The 23,242-nt window shown below is 40.6% G+C and overlaps 2 protein-coding genes across 4 annotated transcripts in view; one reads left to right on the top strand and one right to left on the bottom strand.

Annotated features, from left to right (window-relative positions):
- The first annotated feature begins 1,824 nt into the window (after positions 1–1,824).
- On the top strand, positions 1,825–21,612 carry TDG (thymine DNA glycosylase). Its single transcript, XM_027070969.2, has 10 exons — positions 1,825–2,088; positions 10,503–10,645; positions 13,051–13,292; positions 14,416–14,485; positions 16,047–16,182; positions 16,377–16,459; positions 16,539–16,633; positions 18,368–18,539; positions 18,971–19,096; positions 19,685–21,612. Exons 1-10 carry the CDS (start codon positions 2,066–2,068, stop codon positions 19,813–19,815), a joined length of 1,221 nt encoding a protein of 406 aa, XP_026926770.1. The 5' UTR covers positions 1,825–2,065; the 3' UTR covers positions 19,816–21,612.
- Positions 21,613–21,724: 112 nt separating this feature from the next.
- Positions 21,725–23,242, bottom strand: part of GLT8D2 (glycosyltransferase 8 domain containing 2) — a 44,695-nt gene continuing 43,177 nt past the window's right edge. For all 3 annotated transcript variants that reach the window (XM_027070970.2, XM_053226671.1, XM_015068807.3), the window contains one exon: positions 21,725–22,331. In XM_027070970.2, the coding sequence (XP_026926771.1) occupies positions 22,159–22,331 (173 nt within the window). In that variant the 3' untranslated portion in view covers positions 21,725–22,158. The remainder of the gene's footprint in view (positions 22,332–23,242) is intronic.

Consider the following 23,242-nt stretch of genomic DNA (forward strand, 5'->3'; position numbering starts at 1 on the left):
TTGCAGCTCTTTATACACATTTTTATTTATTTTTAATTTGAGAGACAGAGACCGTGGGAGAGGGGCAGAGGGAGAGAGAATCTGAAGCAGGCTCCATGTTCAGCGTGGAGCCCAACATGGGCTCAATCCCAGGACCCCGGGATCATGGCCTGAGCTGAAATCAAGGGTCGAACACTCAACTGACTGAGCCACCCAGCCACCCCTTTACACACATTTTTAGTCACTAGAATTCTGTCTCTGAAATAACTGAGGTAAACTATCTGCTTTAAAACTTTTCTGGACTGTGGTCCTGAGTGGTTAGAAAAACCAGAAAGAGAGAGAAAAAGAGAGAGAGAGAGAGAATGGGCTGTTGTTCATTCAACAAGTCTTCACTGGATATCTACTGTAAGTCAGGTTCTGAGTAGTACCTACTAATGGACAGAGCATCTGTAAAAGATCCGAAAAATTTAAAAATATTAAAAGTTTCCTTGAAGCAATTGCTATGATACATATTAATCATAAATAAATTCTGTATTTACTCATGAAAGCCCCTTGGTGGATCCCAGAGTGATGAGGATACATGAAGCACAGATCATAGTCCCTTCCCAGTCCATGTTACATTAGTGAGAAATAAACTTTGGTTGCTGAGATTCAAAGAGGACTTCAACTACCTCCATTTTGACCACAGTCGGTATTCTCTAAGTGTTTCTTTCCAGTTTATCTCTAAACTCAGCAAAATACTCACAAGGCAATGCATCCCATGCTGAGAACCAAAACTACCCCTCAAGAAATAAGGACTGCCCTGATGCCAACAAGACCTTGTGTGATTGACCTGAGGACAATGATCAGCCTGTCCCTTTCCCACCCCTTATATAAACCTGGAAGTATTTTCAGCCCTTTGAGACGCTAGCCCACTGTCTTCCCGGTGTGGGCCTCGGGGAAGTAAATTCTTGTTTCACCACCATTCCTATCTCTACCTTTGGATTTTGTCAGCGGTAAGTGGACAAATCTAGACCGTTTGGGACCCTGGAGCTGGGTGCTCTCGCACCGTAGGGCCCAGATTACAAGATTTTGGAGTCATTTGTTACCACAGTCTATGTAAAGCTAACTAATACAGCAGCCATGTTTTTCATCACGCAAACTAGAGACACAGAAAAGCCTCTCCCCGTTAAGAGTTATTTAGTGAAGTCCTCATACAAACACCGGTGACAATTTGAATACTAATGAAACAAAAATGAGCTGGAAGAGCCATTGAGAAACAAAGCAGAAGGGCTAGTCTGTAACGTAATAAAGGGGCATGGTGCTTAAATGACATCTATCGTACACTTAAAACGTCAATATTTTTGCATATGCAAATTAAAGCAGACATCGTTCCCGTAAAACTTTACAATTTACGAAACAGTTTTATTAGAGTTACACTCATTTTACAGACTAGTGAACTGATGCGCAATAGTAAACTGATGGTATGGTGACCTCAACTCCCAGGTTTGCTGTCTCCAAAGTCTCTTATTTGCCCCACATCACACTTGATAATTGATACTTGATAATGCAAAACACTGTTTTTTTAATCGGTATAAAACTTGGGGTGGAAAGGCCTGGATAACCCTAATAAGCATAACCATCTCACCTACACATCGTCCCCAAAGGGCATCTCCCACTCGTCACCCCCAACCGCCCACCAGCGACGAATCTGATCGGACAAAAAGCTTACGTCAGCACAGCACTCCTCATCCCACCGTTTTTGTCCTCCACCCTTCCCGAAAGGCCAAGCGGCGAGCAGAAGAACCAACGAGAGGGGAGCGAACGTGATTGGGCTGCCTGCGTCACGTGACGACCACGGGGCGTAGGATTTGGCACGGAGCAGACGGAAGCGCCGCGCATCGGGGGGGGGGGGGGTCAAGACTGGGAGGGGGGAACTGGAAGCTCCGGGGAGGAGCCTTGAGCGTCCGCCGCTGTCCCAGTTCTGCCAGCAATCGTGTCCAGTCTCTGATTATTGTTGTACCGCCGTTGGTACGCCGCGGTACTACGGAGACCACTCGTTCGCCTGCCCAGCAGGAGTAGCCGCTGACTAGAGCGGCAGCGGGGAATGGAAGCGGAGAACGCGGGCAGGTAAGCCCGGGGCGGAGCGCCGCCCTTCCCCCCAGCGCCCCTCGCGGCGGGGTTGGCCGGCGGGCGCGCGCACGCACGCACGCAGGGGTCTTTAAAGGCCGCGGCCGGAGTACAAAGACCTAGCCTGCGCGTGCGCACTGCCACCCTCCTCGGGCCGCTCGGAAGCGGCGCCACCTGTACCTGTGCCCTTCTTCCGGCCTTCCCGGCATCCAGCCGGCTTTAACAGGCGTTAATAAGCGACCCACAGGGTCCGGTTAATATCTCCTTCCGGTTGTCATTCTTGGCTACGTTTGCCTTCACCCTCCGTTATTATGCGAAGAGCTGTAAAGATGGAATATCACGCGTATCACTTCTGGAGCTCTAATTTTAAAATTAGTTTTATTGTGGTTTCCTTTCCCGTAGGTTTAGGAAGATCAACGTCAGGGGCCACAAGGTGGATAACATTGCCGTACAAAGTCTCTTGAATTCTGTATTATGACTAATACTCCCAAGTAGTCATCTAAAAATGCTTTCTGGTGATCTTGGGGGGTGAATTTAATCAACTTTTCAGTATGTCCTTTGAGGAGTGTTAGATTCGTGGAGAGAACGTTTGGCAAACGCAGAGATTGCGAGATTCGAACTCCTCGCAGAAAACTAAATGAAAAAAATCATTAGATAGGGTAGCAGGATCCTTAAGAAAAACTAATGATTTACATTGGAATAAAATTCTGTAAGATCTAATAATTTTCCGGACTCTCCGGGGCCCTGAACTTAGGCAAGACACTTCACTTCTCTGGGCCTGTTCATGTCTGTAAAATAGGACATCTCTGGAATCCAGTTCTGACATGCTGTGAATCTGTGTTATGTGGAAGGGATTAGATCACCAAAACAGTCTTTAGGGGTTAGGAAAGGAGGTATATAAAGTGTGGTCTTTATCCTGGCTTTTCTGGTCAAGTCCTGAAATAAAGTACTGCACTTCCTTCCCAAAAGAACTTTACATTTAAAAGAATTCACCAGAACTTATGAAATTCACTCCCACCTTTGCGATCTTACTTCAGATCAGTACTGAAACCTGGGTGAAGTCTACCATCAAATGAATTACACATTAGAAGACCTTGCTCAGTGCTTCAGAGCAAAGTAATAGGTCTCTGTACGATGTTTACCTAAAATTTGGCTTATATGCTGTCTTAACCCGTCCACAGGGTTATAGATCATTTTTAATTTGACTCACAAAGTTTTAACCTCAGGAAATAGAGAATTTTGTGTTAGTAGAGTAAGGGCTTTATCCTTGGGGATTCTGAGATGACTGAGGCCCCAGATAATCCTGAGAAAGTGGTTCTCTGTCACTCTTGACTTCATGCTAATCAAGGAGTAGAATGGAATGCCGGATATAATGAATTTACTTTTTATTTTGGAAGAGTAGTTTCAAAAAATTCAAAGGAAAAAATTCCATTAATATGGACTCTTTTTTTAAAAGAGAAGATAGTTCAAGTATCATAACAAATAATGTCTACCCAGAGAGGAAAAAAGGAAGGAGAGGATCAGTATGTATCTAATGAGCTTTGGCATGGAAAGGACATTTATCAAAAATGGAAAGTAGGATGCCAAATCAAAAATGACTTTGTAAAAGTGTGACATGGGCTACTGAAAATACAGACTGGAAAGGTTAACCCTTAAATGAAATCAGCCTTTCTGGAAATGTTAGGGACCAAAAAGAACTTTTTTAGTTAGGTGTTGACATCGAGGGCAAGAAAGGGTTGGATTTTCTGCCTAGTCCACCGGCATGGTGTTAGTAGATAACAGGAAACAAACGTTTGGTTCTAATTTTTCTTATCTCTATGTTAAGAAAAATGATTAGAGACAAGAAATGGCAGAATGAATGTCTTTAAGAGACAAGATCAATGAGGGCATTTAAGAGAACTTACAGCTGCTCTAAGAGAAATCCAGTTTCCTGGCCTGGATAAATTATATGTCAAATGAGAAGCTAGATTACAGCAATCTTTAAGAACTTGCAGATAACAGGAGAGAGACCTGAAGCCTGAAAATAAACACATGAGTTCCTGTTTCTTCCTAGGTGGAGTCTGTCTTCTAATTTATTGACTTTGATCCTAAACAAAATTTTTACTTTTCAGTGGTTATTGAGCATATTTAAAAGGAACCAGTGGCCACTAGGTTACAGTATAATTTGGGAAAAAAGCAAGATGTATCAAGCTAGGTTCATTCCCTTTCGGATAATGATACTGGACTAGACAGCATCAGGATGATGTTGACAGGAGGTATCTAAAAATTTAATCCTGTCCTGCTGTCCTTATTATTATTATTATTATTATAGCAAAATTATTATATACCAGGCAGTTTTAAGTGTTTTACATATGTTGACTAATTTCATCCTCATAACCAACAAATTAGGTACAACTATTTCCATTTTGCAGATGTGGAAACTGGGACACAGAGTTAGGAACTTGAGCAGAGCTGAAATTTGAACGCAGGCAATGTGGCCCAAAGTCTGCCTCCCTGACAACTGTGCCACATATCACTTCTCTGTGGGCAAGACAAAGACGGACTGATGGCAGTCCAGTTAGGTGGAATCAAAGCTGGTTTACTGCCGAAAGAATCGAGGGCAGGCTGAAGAGAGGTCTATATTGATGTGCCTTGTCGTTCTACCCCAACTTGTTCTTTTCAGCAATTTAACAACTTCCGGGTGCTGTTGGAATGCTGATAAGATTTGTGAATGACCCAACTCTGGAAGAAGTTTGTGGAATTGGTAGTTTAAATCAGAATCCATATCCTAACAGCTGGAGTGTTGAATCATCTTTTACCAAAAGAGGCACAGTTCTGTGCTGAGGTGCAGAAGTATCAGTGATATGAGGGAGAGGTAATAAAAGGGCAGTTTTCATTGACGTTAAACTCAGTTTGAATCAACAGTATAATGTGGGTTCTAGTAAAGTTAATGTAATGGATTCTGCAGTAGGACTCCAGGATGAGGAAGCTGAGCCCTGCTCGGTTTCAGGATGATGAAGCTGTATCTGGAGAATTTTTATTTTGTTTTCTTTTAAGCACCGAAAAATGACAAAGTAGTGTAGAAACTTGAAGTCATACTATATGAAGAAGAGTTGAATGAATTGGGGACTCTGGCTTGTTCTAAATCTTTGTATTTATAGTTCCTAGTAGACTATGTACAGTAAATACCCAGTAATGTGTGGTGAATACACACAGCTCCACTTTGCAGTATTAAATGTAGTCTTTAAATAGTTATGACGGTATTCCATTGTAGTTTATATACCTAATTCTCTTTAGTTGAGAATTTAGATTATTTAGCACTGATTTTGTGTGTGTGTGAGTGTTTTGTTTTGTTGGGGGGGGAGAGAGAGAGGGAGGGAGGGAGGGAGGGAGGGAGAGAGAGAGAGAGAGAGAGAGAGAGAGAATGAATCTTAGGCAGGCTCCACACTCAGCACGGAACTTGAGGCAGAGCTTGATCCGCAACCCTCTGGTCATGACCTGAGCTGAAATCAAGAGTCAGATGCTCAACCGACTGAGCCACCCAGGCACCCCATTGATTATTATTTTGTAATTATTCAGTGTTGTATAATCATATTAATAGGAATATTAAGTGAATAATAATATGAATATTATTAATAATATTAATATTAAGTGAAAATAATAAAATATTGCTATGAATTGTGTTCTTCTAAAATGCCTGTGTTGAAACCTAATCCCCAATGTAATGGTATTTGGAGGTGGGGCCCTCATGAATGGGATTAGCGCCCTTTTAAAAGAGGTCCTAGAAGAGGTCCCTCACCTCTTCCATTTTGTGAAGATACAGCAAGAAGGCCACCCCTATGAACCAGGAAGTAGGCTCTCAGCGGACACTAAATGGTGTTTTGTTGTAGCAGCCCAAGAGGACTAAGACAAATGTATATAGAAAAGAGCAACTTAAATCTTTAAAATAGTGGAAAATACCTGAGTATTAAAGAAGCTGGAGGTGTTCATTTTAGAGAAAACCTTAAAGAGTTAGTTTTTGAAGTACAGCAAAATCTGAATTAATTGGACTCCTCAGTCAGCTGTGTGTGTGTGTGTGTGTGTTTTAAGTAAGACTGTTAGGAAATACACAATTCATTAGGAAAATACACAGTATATCAATTTCAGACGGCTGTAAAAACCAGTGCTTTGGGCACTGATGTTCAAGGGAAAGGGTGTGCATCTCTGATTTGGTCTTGTCTGATATCTCTGCCATGTGCTTCCCTGCTCAGATGCCCTCTACCCTCATGCCACTGGGGATCATGCCAGAGATCATATCTGAGAAAGCAAGACCCAGTTTTGTTTGCCTGTGTCTCTGTTGGGTAATACTGATTGTGTTTATATCGTTGTATATCGACATGGATGTCATATCTAATTTTGGGGGCGGTTGTCTCTTAAGTTATGACTTGATGGGAGGCATAAGGTTGCTAGTGAGGCTTCTGTCTCTAGTAGCATCCAAGCAGAAAGACTAAGACTCGCTAGGGAACTAATTGCTGGCTGCCCTGGGGTGTGACTACATCATACTTCCAGACTGAAAGACCCACCAAGGCCAGAATTCAAGGAAATGTGTGCTAGGTCCTGGCACTGCCTTTGCCAGAAGCAGAACAGGCACCAAAGAACCCGAGCGGAAGAGACAATCTTACTACCTTAGCTGAGTTTCACACATTTCTGGATAATGAAGAGACCTGTATTCATCGGGGTGGGTAACCATGGAGGGCTAGTCAAGGGTGTGGTTGGCCTGTGATGCTTTTTAGAGGAGTGAAAAATGAGTAGATGTCCTCCCGCCCTCCAAAAAGGGGGGTGTGAATGGAGCCTAGGAGAGAGGAAGGGGTGAGCTTCAGGCAAAGGAGAGGCACAGAACAGTGTGGGGACAAACCAATGATAGGGAAGAAAAGTGAGCAAGGGGAAATAAGGTCATCCCTCATGCTTGGAAATTTGATACTAAATTTGAGTTACAGAAAATAAAAACTCTGGGATCTGGACAGATTTGGTCCCATTTCCTGTACATCGTCCACATATGTAAAAATCATTTTCATGGTGAGAGAAGGAGTCCGAGAGGAGGAGTGATGACCAAGTGCTCTTGTGTCGCTGTCCCTCGCACAGAGAAAACAAGCCTTGTAAAGTTGGCGTGATTCTGAATTACAAAGGGGCAAGTGTATATAAATACAACAAATGTATTAAATATCTTCTAATTAAGGTTGAACAGGTTTATGCTGCTTACAGTTGTAATTATCGCTGGATAATAGGAAATTGAGTTATCTAGAACTCTAGTTTCCTAGCTTTGAAGTCCTTGAAGGTTTTTTGCTTGCTTCTGCCAAATAATAAGAATGTTGTGTCGCACTCTCTTTCCTTTTGTTCTGTTAGGAAGCCATTGAGATGATAAGACTGAATTTAATACTCAAGATAGTATATTACCTTAGAACTTACACATCGTATTTCTCATTTCTTTATTTTTCTATTTCTGTTCTATTTTAACTTCCTGTAAAGTACCAGAGGTCATTTTTAGAAACATTAGGGACATGCTGATATTATAGATAAGTTTCTCAATTTCTTTCAAAATTGATATATATCTCTAAAATAACACTTCTGGGTTTTTTTCTTCCTTTTCATTTTTTTCCTCAGCCAACTGATTTCTAAACTTAATTTTCAGGTTCTGCACTTCACATCTAAGTATGACCCTGAAATATGCGAAAGCCACATTTTGGAAATTTGTTTTTTAAAGTTCAGAATCCTTTTGCCATGTAAAATCTTCCTAAATTAAATACTTTAAGTTTGGACTTTGTGAAGTGCTTGAAATGGGACACATCTGTGAAACTCTTGAGAGTGGTGGCCAGAAACATGGGTGAGGGTGGAAGGTTGTCTTCTTGACAGTGTGACTAGACTAAGAGATGTCCTGCATTCTTTGGCCGCTCGCTTATTGTGACTTAACTGCGGCTGGCCTCAATCAAAGGTTAGAGTTCATTGTGCTGGAATATCCGAAGGGTAACAATGCAAGATCTCTCAATGTAACCTAGCAATATCTGACCCCTCCTTAGAGTATTTGAGTAATAAACACTGAACAACCAATGATTTTACAGTTCATCAAAAGGAGCTATGATTATTATTAAAGAAAAGTGTGGTGGAAAAAGAGGACATTTTACTTTGTGCCAAGCATGATTTAAGCGCTTTTCTTCAACTTTTACATTTGAGATTCTAGGACTTGTCTACATATTTTCCCAACATGCAGCCTTAGGTTACAATACTGTTTCGTGTTCCTTTCTACTTTAAACATTTTCTGTGCTTTAAAAAATATCAGTACATTAATTTTGCTGCTTTAAAAAATATCAGTACATTAATTTTGCTGCATAGTCTTTTCATGTTACTAGACTAAAGTTTACTGGATTGTCGTACCTATTTTTTATGTAACTGGAAACAATATATTTAAAGAAGTAAAAGTCTTAAGATATAGTGTAATACCTTTCTAATTCTTAACCTTTTCTTTAACAGCTTACCCTTGAAGATAGCTTGAAGCTAAAATTCCTCTCCAGTGGTTTGTCCATTAGGATTTGGCCCCTGTCTTTGAGCGTCCGGGATTTCAGCCTGGGCACCCACAGATAGTCTCTTACCCTGTGTCTGCTTTGGCCATTTAAGCTTCTGCTTTAGTTTGCCTCCCCCGCCATCCCAACCATTTTATTAAGATATGATTTATGCATAATAAGATTCATTCAAATAAAATGTACTCGTTTATCTTATTTGTTTATTTATTTATTCATTTGAACGAGCAAGCGGGAGAGGGGCAAAGAAAGAGGGAGACACAGAATCTGAAGCAGGCTCCAGGCTCTGAGCTGCCAGCACAGACCCCAACTTGGGGCTCAAACTCACAAGCCTCTAGATCAAGACCTGAGCCAAAGTTGGACACATAACCAACTGCACCCCTAGGCGTCCCTAGCTTTTCTTTTTAATCTCTACTTTCTGAGCTTCCCCTTTTCTTTCTCCATAACTAATAAGTGAGTAGCTTGCCACAGAAAACGACTTTTCTCTCCAAATGGTAAATGACACTGACCCATTTTGTTTCCTAGTGTTTTCCTTCCCGTTGTGTATGTAATGGCATCGTTTGGCATTAGATGTAACTTGAGTTTCAGAAAATACATGTTTGCCTCCGTAGCTTTTGTGCTGTAGGCAGCAGTGTGAGACAGTGATGGGTAGTCATGAGAAATTGGTTTTTGTTCATTGTTTTTTGTGTTCCTTATATTGAACTGAGTACTTGTAACAAAGTCTGAAAGATGTTCAGAGAAGAGATTTAAAGTGTTTTTTTCCCCATAAATTCACAGATATGTGCAAAATGTCCATTTCTAGCCCTCATCTAGTGGTAAAAACCCAGCAACAATTTAAAACCAGATCCAATGCATAAATCATTAAATAGGCAAATAAACCAAAAGAGCACCTTAAGTAGATTGGAGGGAAGGCAGGAATGGGGAGTTGTTGGTCGAAGGAGAAAAACTTCCAGTTATAAGATGACCACGTTTTAGGGATCTAATGTACATGGTGGTGATTAGAGCTAATAATACCTTGCTATGTACTTGAAAGTTGATAAGAGAGTAGATTTTAAATGTGCTCATTACAAAAAAGAAATGGTAATTATGTGACGTGATGGAGGTATTAGCCAAGACTTAGTAGTCATTTTGCAAAATATGTATCAAATCAAAACATCATATACTTTTAACTTACATATACTTTAACTTACACTTTTAACTTTAACTTCATGTCCATTGTATCTCAGTAAAGCTGGGTGGGGTTAGGTTGGAGAAGATCTTATGACCAAAGAATTAAATGTGAAGATAGAGACAAACTGTTTGTATGGACACTTTAACCCTGTATGAGCTGCTGTGCCTTTTAAGTCTGTTAGCAAATTCCCATGATCTCATTTCAGAGAAAGCACAGGCTGACTTGACAGGACTGGTAAGTTTTATTGCTGACACATCTTGTCATTAATCAGTGGGAGAGTTCCTTAATATTGGTTAATAGGCACAAAGTAAAAATTGGGTGAATACACACATTTAGGAATAGACCTTCCTCCTCCCTTTGCCCCTATTATCAACTCTATATATTACAGTCTGACCACGCAGTGTTTGGATCCTAAAGGTTTTTAAAGCTCATCGTTTAAACTTCTAGTCGGGTATCGGGCGCCTGGGTGGCTCAGTCGGTTGAGCGTCCGACTTCAGCTCAGGTCACGATCTCGCAGTCCGCGAGTTCGAGCCCCGCGTCGGGCTCTGGGCTGATGGCTCAGAGCCTGGAGCCTGTTTCCGATTCTGTGTCTCCCTCTCTCTCTGCCCCTCCCCCATTCATGCTGTGTCTCTCTCTGTCTCAAAAATAAATAAATGTTAAACTTCTAGTCGGGTAATTTTATTGACATGTCTTGTACTTAATTGTTCTTTCAGCTACTCCCTTCAGCAAGCTCAAGCTTTTTATACATTCCCATTTCAACAAATGATGGCTGAAGCTCCTGATATGAATGTTATGGACGAACAGCAAATGCCAGCGGAAGTTCCAGAACCAGTGCCTGCTCAGGAACCTGTACAAGGTAGTTTTCATCAGGATAGTTGAGAAAAGTAGCTATTGGATTGGCCAGCTTATGTAAGAAAGGGTTTAATGAAGAATTTTTATTTTATTTTAGTATTTAAAACGTTAACCACTTTTTAAGTATGTGCCAGGCACTGTGGTACATTTGGGGGAATAAAAGAACATGGATCCTGCCCTCAAATAGCTCATAATCTAGTAGGAGAAAATAGTAAGTAAACACATAGTATGCTTTAAGCACACAGTGGTGAAGAGGGGCACAGGGTGCTGTGAAAGCTCATAGGGTTGACACTAACTTGGACCGAGGTTCAGAAGCAGCTTCCCAGAGCTCTGGAAGTCAAGGGTGAGGAGACTATATCCCCATGAAGAATGGGGTGGGGAACATTCCTGGCCTAGGGAATAGCATGGGCAAAAGACAGATGTGAAGAATCATGACAGTTAAAAAGTAGTTATTCTGTGTCTTTGGGAGTCTGGTGTACAGCAAAAAAATAGTGATCAATGAGGCTGGAAAGTGCCTTGTAACTCGAAGAATGTATGTTCTCTCCTGAAGGTGGTAGGGAGCTTTTGAGAGAATGGAAGCAGAGGGTGACTTAAACAGAGTCACATTCTGAAAGTCAGCCTGGGAAAAATTATAGAGGATAGAATGGATGGTAGGGAGTAAGGCAGAATTTGGAGGCAAAAAGTGGATTTGAGACTGAATAATCTGAGGGTGAAATGAGGGAGACCTGAGGGGATGGAGAGAAGAAGGTAATGGTTTTCTCCAGTGTAGCAGTATTGTATGAGAAATGTGTTCAAGAGTTTCATCTTATGATTCCAGAAACACATCTGACTCCACTGCATTGGAGATACCCCTGCCGATGACTCTCCTATTTTTCTGGGCTGGCAGCACTGGGACTTCCCAGCTACAGGCCAGTGGAGGTGGATCCCTTCGCGTAGAGAGTGGCTAAATCAGTGTGGGGTAGAAGAGAGGAAGGACAAGATGCTGGGTTAGGGAACTGCCTAATGGTAGTAGAATGGAGGAGGGGCCTAAGAGATTAAGAGAGATGTTAAACAAGGGTAAGAAAAGCACACCTTCCTATTGGGTAACTCTAGGTCAGTTGTTCTTGACTGGGCGTGTTTCCCACCCCCACCCCCCCCAAGGGACATTGGGCAATATCTGGAGACAACTTTGATTGTCATGATTGGCAGGGTGCTACTGGCATCTATTGAGTAGAGGTCAAGGTTGCTGTTAAACATTCAGTAATATACAGGACAACCCTGTATATTACTTAAACAGAGTAGCATTCTACCAAAATCATTCAACCTAAAATGTTAGTAGTGCTGAGATTGAGAAGCTCTGGTTTAGGTCCTAAGACATCCCTGGTCTTGCATATTTTTTCTTTTTTCTTTTCTGTTTTTTGAAGTTTATTCATTTATTTTGAACGTGCAAGAGAGAGCGAGGGAGGGGCAGAGAGAGGGTGAGAGAATTCCAAGCAGGCTCCACACTGTCAGCACAGAGCCCAACTTGGGCCTCAAACTCTCACGAACTGTGAGATCATGACCTGAGCCGAAACCAAGAGTCCGGACACTTAATTGACTGAGCCACCCACGTGCCCCCCTGGTGTTGCCTTTTTTTTTTTTTTTTTAATTAATTAATTAATTAATTTTTTAACATTTATTTATTTTTGAGAGAGAGCACAAGCCAAAGGGGGGCAGAGAGAGGGAAACACAGAATCCAAAGCAGGCTCCAGGCCTTGAGCTGTTAGCACAAAGCTCCATATGGGGCTTGAACCCACGAACTGTGAGATCATGACCTGAGCCAAAGTCAGATGCTTAATCAACTGAGACACCCAGGTGCCCCCCTGGTCTTGCCTTTTGAAGACTACTTTCCCGCCCAGAGGTTTCATCTTCAGCATCTCTAAATTCACCTCTTTGGCTGTGTGTGGAACAGAATACACTCATCTCTAAAACAAGCCCACAAGCCATTTGAGGTTTTCTATTGCTGGAAATTATGGGAAAATCGAGTTAAAAGGTTCCCTTCCTCCCTATTTTTTGCTCTATTTATTTTCTCGTTTATTGCGCTGTTTATGTATTTACATTTAGAATTTCTATAAAATAGGACCTGAATGCTTTAAATCCCTGGGGAGATCAAGATGACAGGGAAGAGTCCATGGGAAATCAATCTATGATCATTATGTACGTTTCATCCCGAGAACAGCTAGCAGAGGAAGGAGGGCAGGGTATAGGGCCTCGAGAACCCTGTCCTAAGATGAAGGAAGAGGGAGGGGGAGGGTACTGCAGAGGATGGTGAGGCTGGGAGATAGGAGAAGGTAGCAAGGGCGTCGATGGGGTGACTCTACTGGGAAAGCTGCCTGATGTTCTTAAGTTATGTTTTTCTGCATCTACTTCATTGAAATTACTGTGTTTTAGAGACTCCAAAAGGAAGGAAAAGAAAGCCCAGAGCAACGGCACCAAAAAAACCGGTAGAACCCAAAAAGCCTGTTGAGGCCAAAAAATCTGGCAAGTCCACAAAATCAAAAGAAAAGCAAGAAAAAATTACGGACACATTTAAAGTGAAAAGAAAGGTAGACCGTTTTAATGGTGTCTCAGAAGCTGAACTTCTAACCAAGACCCTCCCGGACATTTTGACTTTCAATCTGGACATTGTGATTGTAAGAATTTTTGTCCTCATTTGGTTTTATAAATAGTATTGGTGAATTAAATTTACATAACCTCTGTTCTTGCAAATAGCATTTTGTTGAACCATTTCTAAGAATCCTTTTGGTAGTAAATGGTGTCATTTTGTCACCTTCATAAGGTTGTGGACACATATGGATGTGTTTAAGAGGATGGGCTCCAGAGTATGGCTGTCTGGTTTCAGGTCTTGCCATGTGGGTATGACCTTGAACAAGCCTTAACCTTCCTAATCACCAAGTTTCCTTATTGGTGAAGCAGGGGTGATAATAGTACCTTCCTCATAGGATTGCAGTTAGGTAAAATAATCCACATGAATCACTTAGATTGCACATTACGTGTGAGTTCTCCATAAGTGATAGTACTGATTTTGAGCTCTGATTTTTGTCAGTAACTGTAAGAAACCTCAGCATGCAAACAACTGTAAATGACATGGAGTGAGCGGCTTGGTGGGAGTGGAGAAACAGGCTGTGGCTGGACCTGGGCTCAGTTGATCGGTTGCTCTAGGACCTCTCTCTTTCCAGTCCGGTTGGGTGGAGGTGGGGGCTTGGGGACATGAGGGAGTCACGCTGTTTTTTATTTTTAAAACTTATTTTTGTTTTACTTTTTTTTTTTTGGCATTGAAGTATAGTTGACACACTTCCATTAGTTTCAGGTGTACAACATGGTGATTTAACAAGTTTATTCATTATGCTGTGCTGACGGCAAGTGTAGCCGCCATCCCTCACCATACGCCGTTGCCATGCCATTGACCCTGGTCCCCGTGCTGTGCCTCCCACTCTCCTTCACCCGTTTTGCCGGTCTCCCCTGCCTCTGGCCACCACCAGTTCTCTGTATTGATGGTCTGTTTCTGCCTTTTTTTTTTTTTTAACTGGTTTTTCAAAACAGCAGCAACACTTTTGATATAAAGGGATTTTTTTTTTCCCTCAAAATGAAATACTTTATTCAGATCAAAAATAGGTACTTGATAAACGGGATTGCCGATGATGCTGGATTAAATTTTTATTTTAATAAATTTAGTTTTGTCCATCACTATTCCACAGAAGCCCTCAGGCGTAAACCCTACTTTTCAAGACTTAAGTGTATAAACATTTTTTGCAGATTGGCATAAACCCGGGACTAATGGCAGCTTACAAAGGGCATCATTACCCTGGACCTGGAAACCATTTTTGTAAGTAGTTCTTGCCTTTATTTTTTTACTTTTAAACTAGATATCTTTGTTAATAGTTTGGGGTGTTTTTTTTCCTTTTTAGCCAAACTGTGTGGGTTTTTTTGTTTTTAAGTTTATTTATTTTGAGGGGAGGGGGAAGAGCACAAGCGGGGGAGGGGCAGAGAGAGACAGAATCCTAAGCAGGCTCTGTGCTGAGCATTGAGCCCCTAACCAAGGGCTCGACCCCACAAACTGTGAGATCGTGACCTGAGTGGAAATCTAGAGGACGCTCAACCAGCTGAGCCACCCAGACCCCCCAGATACAAACGTGTTTTCTGTGCATGCGTGCACAAAAATAAAAGGCTTGAAAAAGATATGTCACTGTTCATGTTTTGGTGTAAGAGAACAGAAGGGCAAGAATAGTAGCACTTTCTCTTTTGTTTTGCTAATTGTTTTAAATGAGTTTTACTACTTTTTAAAATGAATTTTCTTTTTTAGTTGTTACCTACAGTCATAGTAACAATAGTACATCATTGTGCCAGTATAGACAGAACACTGACCTTTCCAGATTTCTGCTGATCTTATTTCCTAGGAGAGATGAAATGCATTGATCATTGGGAATCAAGCTGTAACAGTTAAGAAATTCTGTGATTAGAGACATTCTGTTTTTCTAATTTTTTTTTAATGTTTATTTATTTTTGAAGGAGAGAGAGACAGAGTGTGAGTGGCGGTGGGGGCAGAGAGAGAGGGAGACACGGAATCTGAAGCAGGCTCCAGCCTCTGAGCTATCAAGCACAGAGCCCGATGCGGGACTCGAACCCACAAACCGCTAGATCATGACCTGAGCCAAAGTCAGACACTCAACCGCCTGAGCCCCGTTTTAGGTGCCCTTACTTCGTATCTGTATTAAAGACCCTCATACTTGTAGAGTGAATTTTAAACCCAATTGTAACTACTATTGTATTGTCTTAATGTGTAAGTCGACTTACCTAACACCACCTGATAGAAAAAGGCATGCAGTAGGCCCTCAGAAAATACTAGTTGGTTATCTAAGAGTTACATTAAAAACATTTAGGGCAGAAGATACAATAATGTGTTTTGGAACTAAGGACATATTGTCTCCATTATTTAAAACAATGTCTAAGAGACGTTTGAATTTTTAATTTTTCCATTGTCAAAGTGTTGGAATGTTCTGGGTCTGTTGGTGTATGTTTGTCTCTTTGAGGTATTCCAGGGGCAAGCAGTGGTATGACTAGTTCCTAGAAAGAAAACCAGTTTTGAAGTCTTCTGCACTGACTAGCTGTGTATTCTCAACAGCCATTTACCTTAACTGCCCTGGGAAAAGGAGATAAAAATAGTAATTAATATTTCATAAGATCATTGTGATTAAATGAGATAATCCATGCAAAGGGTTTATTAACACATAGTGATTGCTTGATACGGTATTTGACCTATAATTTCCTAAATATCCTAAATGTTTTATTTTTTTTTTTTAATTTCAGGATAAATGTAGACTACCATAGTGATTCATGGGGCAAAAACCTTTGACCTACATGCAAATAAACTGAACTCTCTTTCACAGGGAAGTGTCTGTTTATGTCAGGCCTGAGTGAGGTCCAACTGAACCATATGGATGATCACACTTTACCAGGAAAGTATGGTATTGGATTTACCAATATGGTGGAAAGGACAACACCAGGCAGCAAAGATCTATCCAGGTAATTTCATTCATTTTTATAGGTTGGAACCTGACCATGCTGGTGTCTCATATACTCTAGGAACGCTGTATGTATCTAGTGCGAGCTGAGCTTAACAAGTATATGAATTGATGTTGTATTGAAAGCTCTCTGAATTCAGCATATTATAAATATTACCGCACTTATATTTTGACTACTTTTTAATTCAATTTTAGTAAAGAATTCCGTGAAGGAGGACGTATTCTAGTGCAGAAATTACAGAAATATCAGCCACGAATAGCAGTGTTTAATGGAAAATGTAAGATTTACTTTTAAATTTTGTCTTTTTTCTTTGCTAACATTATGGACAACGTAAATATGTTTGTATTTCATTTTAGGTATTTATGAAATTTTTAGTAAAGAAGTTTTTGGAGTTAAGGTTAAAAACTTAGAATTTGGACTTCAACCCCATAAGATCCCAGACACAGAAACTGTAAGTCCTTAAAATTATATTTGTATATCAGCTAAATATGAATTTTTTTTCTAGCTAGTTTTCCTTTTTTATTTGTCCTTTCCATTGTAACTTGTGCCATGAAAACAAAGCACTGGATTTTGTTGAGTAATAGTTATCTATCAACTCAAACTAATAGTTGCAGATTAATTCAGATACTGTTATTAAAGAAAGAAACATTTGTCAGATAAAATGTCTTATGTTATTTGGCTAAAATATTGAGAGGAGCTGGCTAACATACTACATTCAAAATATATTTAATGGCATATTCTTACCAAATTCAAGTAGATTAGCCCTTACTCAGTATGAAACAAACATATAAATACAGACATGTTCCCAATTAGTAACACTGCTCAGTGCCCCCTGTTTGTGTATCTTAGCCCAGTGTCATTGTGGAGCCATCTAAATAGTGTGCAGCCCGGTTGCAGACAGACATCCAGACAACCTGCTTGGCCCTTGGTGTATTTACTGTCTTATACATAAAGGCATCACGAAGTAACAGTGGTTTTCAAACTCTGTTATTTCTGTATCGCTTCTGCAGACACTTAGTTCAGATTTTGCTTCTTAAATCTAGTTTTAAGTTTTGTTTACAACTTAAAAAAATTTTTTTTTTTAATGTTTCTTAATTTTTGAGAGAGAGAATGAACAGGGGAGGAGCAGAGAGATAAGGAGACAGAATCAGAAACAGGCTCCAGGCTCTGAGCTGTCAGCACAGAGCCCAACGTGGGGCTTGAACTCACAAGCCGCGAGACCATGACCTGAGCTGAAGTCGGACGCCCAACCAACTGAGCCACCCAGGCTCCCCTTGTTTACAACTTTTTGAAAAACAACGTACAAACACAGGCACATATGTTATAGACAACATTTTATTTATTTTTGTTTTTTCTTTTTATTCTTTTCTTTTATGTTTATTTATTTTTGAGAGAGAGAGAGAGCCAGAGGGCAGCCGGGGGACGGGCAGAGAGAGAGGGAGACACAGAATCCAAAGCAGGCTCCGGGCTCTGATCTGTCAGCACAGAGCCCAAGGAGGGGCTGGAACCCACAAGCGGAGCCGAAGTCAGATGCTTAACCGACTGAACCACCAGCCGCCCCTTTTTTTGTTTTTTGTTTTAATAAGTTTTTATTTATTTATTTTTGAGAGAGAGAGGGAACAAGTGGGGGAGGTGCAGAGGGGAAGGAAGATAGAGGATCTGAAGCGGCCTCCCTGCAGACAGCAGAGAACCTGATGCAGGGCTCGAACCCACAAACCGTGAGATCATGACCTGAGCCGAAGGCAGCTGCTCAACCAACTGAGCCACTCAGGCACCCTGATGACATTTTAAATGATGGAGGAGCCAGTGTGTCAACAGGTTTTTGTGGAGACCTCAGAATACAGTTTCTGCCACCGCCGTACATTTGCACTTTTCCTTTTTAAATTTCTTCTGTCTTTAACTTGTTACAAATATGTCATTGACAGAGTAGGTGGTAGCCCTGGTCTTACTGTTAATTGGTAAATGAACATGGGGGGAAAGCCTCATTATTTTGATTTATTGACTTTGCAATAAGTAAATTTTACAAATTTTAACTCGAGACAAAACTACTGTTACTGATTTTACATATATTAATATGTGATAGGCATCATAATTAATCCCCCCAAAGATAAATTTTTAAATCTCAATGTGAGTGGACTCAATAGATTTGTAACATTTATGTAACTGTAAAATTTTACGATTTTAGCTCTGCTATGTTATGCCATCATCCAGTGCGAGATGTGCTCAGTTTCCTCGAGCCCAGGACAAAGTTCATTACTACATTAAGCTGAAAGACTTACGAGATCAATTGAAAGGCATTGAACGAAATACAGACGTTCAAGAGGTGCAGTATACATTTGATCTACAGCTGGCCCAAGGTATGTTTCCATTTTCGCCCTGTTTTTGGGTGTCATGGATATATACACTACTGAACGCACGCACATTGTGAGTTTAAAAGCAAGAGAAAGGGGAACAGTTACATCGTCAGCCAGAGTGTTCTGACAACGGATGTTAGTCACTGTTAAAATCTCCTTTTACCAAAGTTACCCATCTGTCGTGGGTGCTCCTACAGATGTCGAAGATAGAAGAAGCAACATAGCCTACCAGAAATTAAATCTGATAGGCTTTTACAGTTCCGATGAGTTAATTTAATAAATGTTATAAAGAGTTTAAAAGATGGCAACAAAAGATAGGTCTCAGCACACTTGAACATTCAGGAAAAAGATTTGTTCATGAGGATTTCTGAATAAAGCTGTTTTCAGAACCGTTGTACAAAAACAGCTGTAAATCCCTTTTACCCTCTCCACAGAGGATGCAAAGAAGATGGCTGTTAAGGAAGAAAAATACGATCCAGGTTATGAAGCAGCGTATGGCGGTGCTTATACTGAAAATCCGTGCAATAGTGACCCTTGCAGCTTCTCTTCCAATGGGCTAAGTATGTTCCTCCGTACGTGTCTGTCTTTCTCTCTTCCTCTCCTTCTTTCTTGCTCACGCGCACTAGCAGGGGAGGGGCAGAAGGAGAAGGAGAACGAATCTCAAGCAGGTTCCGTACCCAGTGCAGAGCCTACACCAGGACTCGATCTCACGGCCCTGGGGTCCTGACCTGAGCTGAAATCAAGAGTCGAATGCTCAACCAACTGAGCCACCCAGGAACCCCTGTTTGTTTCTTTCAAACACTTGGTTTTGTCAGGACTCGGGAAATGCACTTTATTTTTTTAAAAGAGAATGAATTATTGAAGTGTGGGAATGGTACTATGAAAATCTTTTTAGTGACAGTGAAATGTGATGGTTATCTGAGGTTTCACCAGCTCATTTTCATTAAGTCATTACGTCATTCTAATCACATTCCCTCCCTGAATGACCATTAAGGGTTTCTTAGTCCTGTATCTGCCAAGAGAACAGAAATTTATTATTGTATTGAAGAAGCTTGCTGTTTTAACGGCTGGACTGCTAACATCTCTTGATGAATCGTGTAAAGCTTTTTAGATAGAATGAACTAACCTTCTTCTCCCCACCCTGGCAGCTGACAGTGGAGAATCAACTTTCAGTGACATTCCAAATGGGCAGTGGATGACCCAGTCGTTTACAGACCAGATTCCTTCCTTTAATAATCACTGCGGGACTCAAGAACAGGAAGAAGGAAACCATGCTTAAGACTGGTGTTTCTCAGCTCTACCTAAATGCTGCAGTTTTAATGCAGTAGTCAAGAAGGGGCTAACTGAAGCAGTTTATTAGTATTTTATTCTGGTGATATAATCATAGTATGGTTGTGTGGTAGAATCAACTGTATGAACCTGAGTAAGCTTGGAAGAAAAAAGCACGGTTTTTTGTGTATGAGTTTTTGTATTTGAATTAACCACCATTCCAGCTTTTTATAAAGTATATTTCATTATGAAGAAATTGATTTTCTTTTGGGAGTCACTTTTAATCTGTAATTTTAAAATGTAACTGTCCGAATATTTATACTTGATTATGAACTGTGCATAAACCCAGATATACCATTATTCCTTTTATGCCTAAGAAGGGCATGCTAATAATAATTAGCACCGGTCAAGAGGCAGATGTGTTGAATTCTATATGTGAAGCTAACCCCCAGGGGAGTCCCATGTGGTGCTGTCTAGCGGTGTTTGACGGGCTCCCTGAGGCGTACTCACCCTCAGACCCCTTGGCCTCACCAGCAGGGAGGGTTTGGGAGAGTTGCTCAGCCGTAGAAGTGTCAAGTGTGGCCTCACCCAGCCTTCTCTGACAGGGCGCTGAGCCCTGCCTTTGGCCTCCTCACCCCTGCGTGTTAATCCTCTAGTATAGGCAGAAACTGCCCTGCTGGAATGGTAAATTCCAGAGAATGCAGTAGACCTTTTAAAGTTTGTTATTTCTTCTGTGTTTTACTTGAGAGACATACATTTGATAGGGAAGGAACTGAATTTTTCTTACGGTATCTGGCACCTCCTTGGCTTTAAGGGCGTAACATGGAAAGTGGTGAGAAATGAACTCAGGCTGAGCAACAAGAAGCTGGGGTGTTTGATAATCTTATTTAAGCTGGTGCTTTATGTACGTGAGATGTATTAAAATAACAGAATTTTTCTTGCTATGTGAATCTAATAAGCTGTCACTTAAAAAATTTTCTCTGCGTCATTGCTGTCTGTTACTGTGGACTTAAGTGAGCCTCGTGGCAGGGTTAGTTTGAAGTAACGTACTTGTGTGATTTTCTAATGCCTTTTCCATGGTGCTACAGATAGTCCAGACTACTAGGCCTGGTGGATAGTAAAGCTGGGTATTCAGAAATGCCATTTGCAATTAACTCCTGGTCACTTCTGAATATCCTGATTTCATACATACCCAGGAAGCATGCTGTTTTTCAATATGAAAATATTTATGAGGTGTTTTTTTTTCCTAAGAGATTATATGGCTTGTTCTTCTCTATATGATAAGAGAAACAAATTCTTGTGAATCTTAACATACTTTTTAGCTGTGGCTATGATGGATTTTATATTTCTTTTAGTCTAGGTCAAGCTGTGTAAAAGTCATTCATGTTATTTAACTCATGTACTGTACTGCTGTTTACATGGATGTTTCATGCGGGTGCTTTGAAGTGCCTTGCATCAGGGATTAGGAACAATTGAATTATTTTTTCATGGGACTATGTAAAGCATGGAAGTAGGAATTGCTTTGGTATATATAATGATTGTAGCTTTACAATAGATTTTTTTTTTAATCTGACTGGAGAAAATACCCTTAAAATTATAATGGACCCTCATTAGAGAATGGGTTTGAGGATTTTCCAAGCATACAACAATGGTGTTTTTCATTACATTTGACAGATGAGTAGTAAACGTTGATATATCCCCTATGTGACAATATGAGACTTTTTCATTAAATAATATTGGAAAGGTTTTTAAATTCATTTGGAAGTCTGATGGTTTTTACAATAAAAATACCAAGAACGATTATCCTAAGTTGCAGGTTTTTCTGCCGCAAAAGTGACTGGTATTCTTTCCCCCTTTACGCCTCAGATCCGTCTACCTTGTGTTATGTTTAAGGTATTGAATAATATATGTACTGCAAATCATTTAAAAATCTGCATATCTTTTATTTTTACATACATTCATGGTTTAAATGTAGTTTGTTGTTTTACAAAAGACAAGACTGGCAACCTGTGAAAAAATACCTATGTGTGAAAAACACATTGAGAAATTTTAAAAACTTGTGGGTACAGGTTGTCATTGAGAGTTAAGCAAATTGATTGCTGAAACCTAGGTGGGTTTATTTCCTTCCAACAATATATCTCACTCACATCATCTTGATTTCCATAATTACCACTTACACTTAAGGAATCAGTACCTACGTAATCCAGGGTACTATTTGCCCACAGTAGTCTTTGTGTTTTACATTGTGGATCATTTGTACCAAAGGTACTGTTCATAAAGAACAATGATATAGGAGGGCTATAAATGGACAATTCCACATTTTTATACAGGGAATATATAAAAAGTCGTTACATCAGCTGCTGTGGTGATTGAGTTTAAATATCCCTGCGGGGTCAGGAACAAACCAGCTTTCCCATAAGTCGTTGTGAACACTAGGGAAGTCCCAGGGTTTATGTCTTCCATTCCAGTGGAGTAATTTTGCTTCCTGCAGAAAATGCTCCGAATATCTGGTATCTGGATTCCAGCCTTCATTGTGTTCAGAAGAAAATAATAGGCTTGTTAGAAAGCAAACTTTTTATATTGAATGAGTACAAGTTCATTATTTAAAAAATTAAGCGAATCAAAGAGTATACATGGAAGAATTTACCACCTCCCCTAAATCTCCAAAATAACCACTGTTAGAGTTTCTCATGAAATCCTCCTACAAATATTCTACCTGTATGCCTGTGTGTGTGTGTGTGTGTGTGTGTGTGTGTGTAATATAGCACATGTGGAGTTACTGAATTGTTTTTAAATGTTCATTTTTGAGAGAGAGGGAGGGAGACAGAATCCAAAGCAGGCTCCGTGCTGTCAGCGCAGAACCTAATGCGGAACTCGAACCCACGGACTGTGAGAGCATGACCTGAGCCAAAATCAAGAGTCAGATGTTTAACCGACTGAGCCACCCAGTCGCCCCAAAGTTACTGAATTATTTTTAATGGCTACATGGAATGCATATATAATCATTTATTTAGTGAGTTCCTTATTAAGGACATTTAGGTTGTTCCTGTCCCCTCACTAACATAAGCAGTGGCACAGTGAACAGGCTCCTGTGCAGGTTTGTGCGTGTCTACAGATACATTTGTGGGGTAAAGCCTTTGCAGATGGACTTGCTAGACTGAAGGGCGCATGTGCCTTTACATTTTGATAAGAGGTTGCCAGACTGTTCCCAAAAGAAGTTGGATCAGTTTCCCTCCCACATAGAGTTTATAGGAGTTCTTGTTTCTCTGCATTTTCCCTCCTTAGTGTGTACGACATTTTCCTGTAACAGTCGTGTTTTTACCTTATGAAGCGTGACAAAGAATAATATTCACTTTTTAACACAAAACTATCTCCATTTGAATATTATTCCACTCATAAGGAGTCACTTAGGGTGTGTTTATCCCAAAATTGCCAGA

Source organism: Acinonyx jubatus, chromosome B4 (assembly GCF_027475565.1).
Source record: "Acinonyx jubatus isolate Ajub_Pintada_27869175 chromosome B4, VMU_Ajub_asm_v1.0, whole genome shotgun sequence".
NCBI classification, from domain to species: Eukaryota; Metazoa; Chordata; class Mammalia; order Carnivora; family Felidae; genus Acinonyx; species Acinonyx jubatus.